The 1,791-nt window shown below is 53.4% G+C and overlaps 1 protein-coding gene across 1 annotated transcript in view; it reads right to left on the bottom strand.

Annotated features, from left to right (window-relative positions):
• The window catches only part of LOC118894497 (myosin-13-like), a 21,245-nt gene extending 20,104 nt beyond the window's left edge, over window positions 1-1,141 (bottom strand). Inside the window, exon 1 of the mRNA XM_036850804.1 lies at window positions 1,036-1,141. Coding sequence (XP_036706699.1) covers window positions 1,036-1,141 — 106 coding nt within the window. The remainder of the gene's footprint in view (window positions 1-1,035) is intronic.
• Window positions 1,142-1,791: the final 650 nt, after the last annotated feature.

Consider the following 1,791-nt stretch of genomic DNA (forward strand, 5'->3'; position numbering starts at 1 on the left):
AGAGAGACTGACAAATCTTTCAAATGTGCCCCGACCAGAGTTCTGGAAAGTCCCCGGTGTAATGCCAGTGGCTCTCAGGGCTGACCCTGAGCTGCAGGGAAACAACTCTCTGCTTCCTGTTCCTTCTCGCTTTACACACCTGCCGTCTCTCTCTGCCAAGCAGCAACACGACTTGTAGATGCAGCCTGGAAAATCAACAGTTTCCTCCTGAGCCCTGCTAGTCTTTTGGCAGGTTCAAGGCCACCTAGACCTCCCTAGCGCCTTAAATCGCTTAGGTCATTCGCACAGTGCAAATCTCCCTGCCTAAATAAAACGTGATTCTGAGAAGGTAGCACAGTGCTTCTTGTGCCTCTTTTGGTTCCTCAGAAACGACACGTACGTGGGCTGGGTTCAACTCTGATACGGGGACCTTAGGAGAAACGGAGGAATTCCCTAGTTGAACGAGGAATCCTCGGTAGCCTCCAAGGTGCCTGACATAGAGCGTTCTGCGAGTCCTTCCTTGCGTGCTGGAATGTGTCTCAAAGGCAAGGGTGCTTTACAGGAAAGACAAAAGGCCTTTCCACTTCCTTGCCTGAGGCATGCCAGAGCCCCCTTTACATAAAGGGCGATCTACAACTGATCACGGAGATCAAAACAAAGTCCTGGACGGCAGCCGCAGTGCTGGCAGGCCTGCAGCCTTTGCCCAGAAGCCTTAGTCATGGCAGTGGCTTAACGCTAGTGTGCCGTTCAGGACTCCTAGGACTCCTGGGTCCTCACCACCTGGGCGTGGAAAAGCACTGTGTACCCAATGTCTCTTCTCGGGCGACCTAACCAAACACAGGTCCCTAGGCCCTTCGGATCATTTCTCTGCAGGAAGAAGGAAAGGCAACGCTCTGCTCCCTCTTCGTTTGCCCATGGAGATTGCCAGGCTTTCAACAGGCCTCCCGAACACAGGCCTAGCAGGTCTCAGGTGTAAGGCAAAAGGTCCCCACTGCTGAACCACTGATGCAGTGAAGAAACGCTGTGTTTAGTGTTGTTCACACTGGGAACACCTACCTGCCGTCTCTCTCTGCCAAGCAGAAGGCCGACTACTGAGGCAGCCCGACAAACGTACAATTTGCCCCTGAACGCTACCTCGGGTTTTCTGAGCTACAAGGACCATTTGGCCTATCCCCGGGACTTATGTCCTTGAAGCCATTCAGCCCATGCAGGACCCCCTTGGCGCCAAAGTTCTATCAGGGAAGGTCCAGCGTGCTGCTTGAGTCTCTCTTGGTTGGTCAGAAACTACAGGTGCATGTGCTGGGTTCAATTTTGATATTGGTTACCTAGAGCGAAGAGCATTACTTTCCCAGCGGGAGAGCTGAAAGTGCGGCCGCAAAGTGTCCTGAGACACAGTGTGGTTGCTCGTGTTCTCTTCACAAGTAGAATGGCTCGGTGAGGGAAAGGGAGCTCTCCTAGAGAAACACTCTGTTTTCTGTACCGTGCAGGAGGCCTCCCGGCGCCCTATATACATAAAGGGAACACTATGCTGTTCCACAAGGACCAAAGCAAGGTTCAGGTATTCCATCCACGAACTGAGGCGTGCAGAGGCCTTCCACGAAACCTTAGGCAAGTAGTGCATGAATGTTCGTGTGCCTTTCCCAGGACCCCCGCTGCCTCAGCATGTCCCCCTGGAGGAACACTGTGTATGTACCGAGTACTCTTCTTGGCCCCCTGAGCGCCGTGCCGCTACCAAAGCCCTCCGGATCATCTCTTTGCATGCCGAGGGAGAGGCAACACACCCTTTTCTTTGTTGGACAGCTAGATAGCCAA

This window comes from Balaenoptera musculus, chromosome 4 (genome assembly GCF_009873245.2).
Source record: "Balaenoptera musculus isolate JJ_BM4_2016_0621 chromosome 4, mBalMus1.pri.v3, whole genome shotgun sequence".
Lineage (NCBI taxonomy): Eukaryota > Metazoa > Chordata > Mammalia > Artiodactyla > Balaenopteridae > Balaenoptera > Balaenoptera musculus.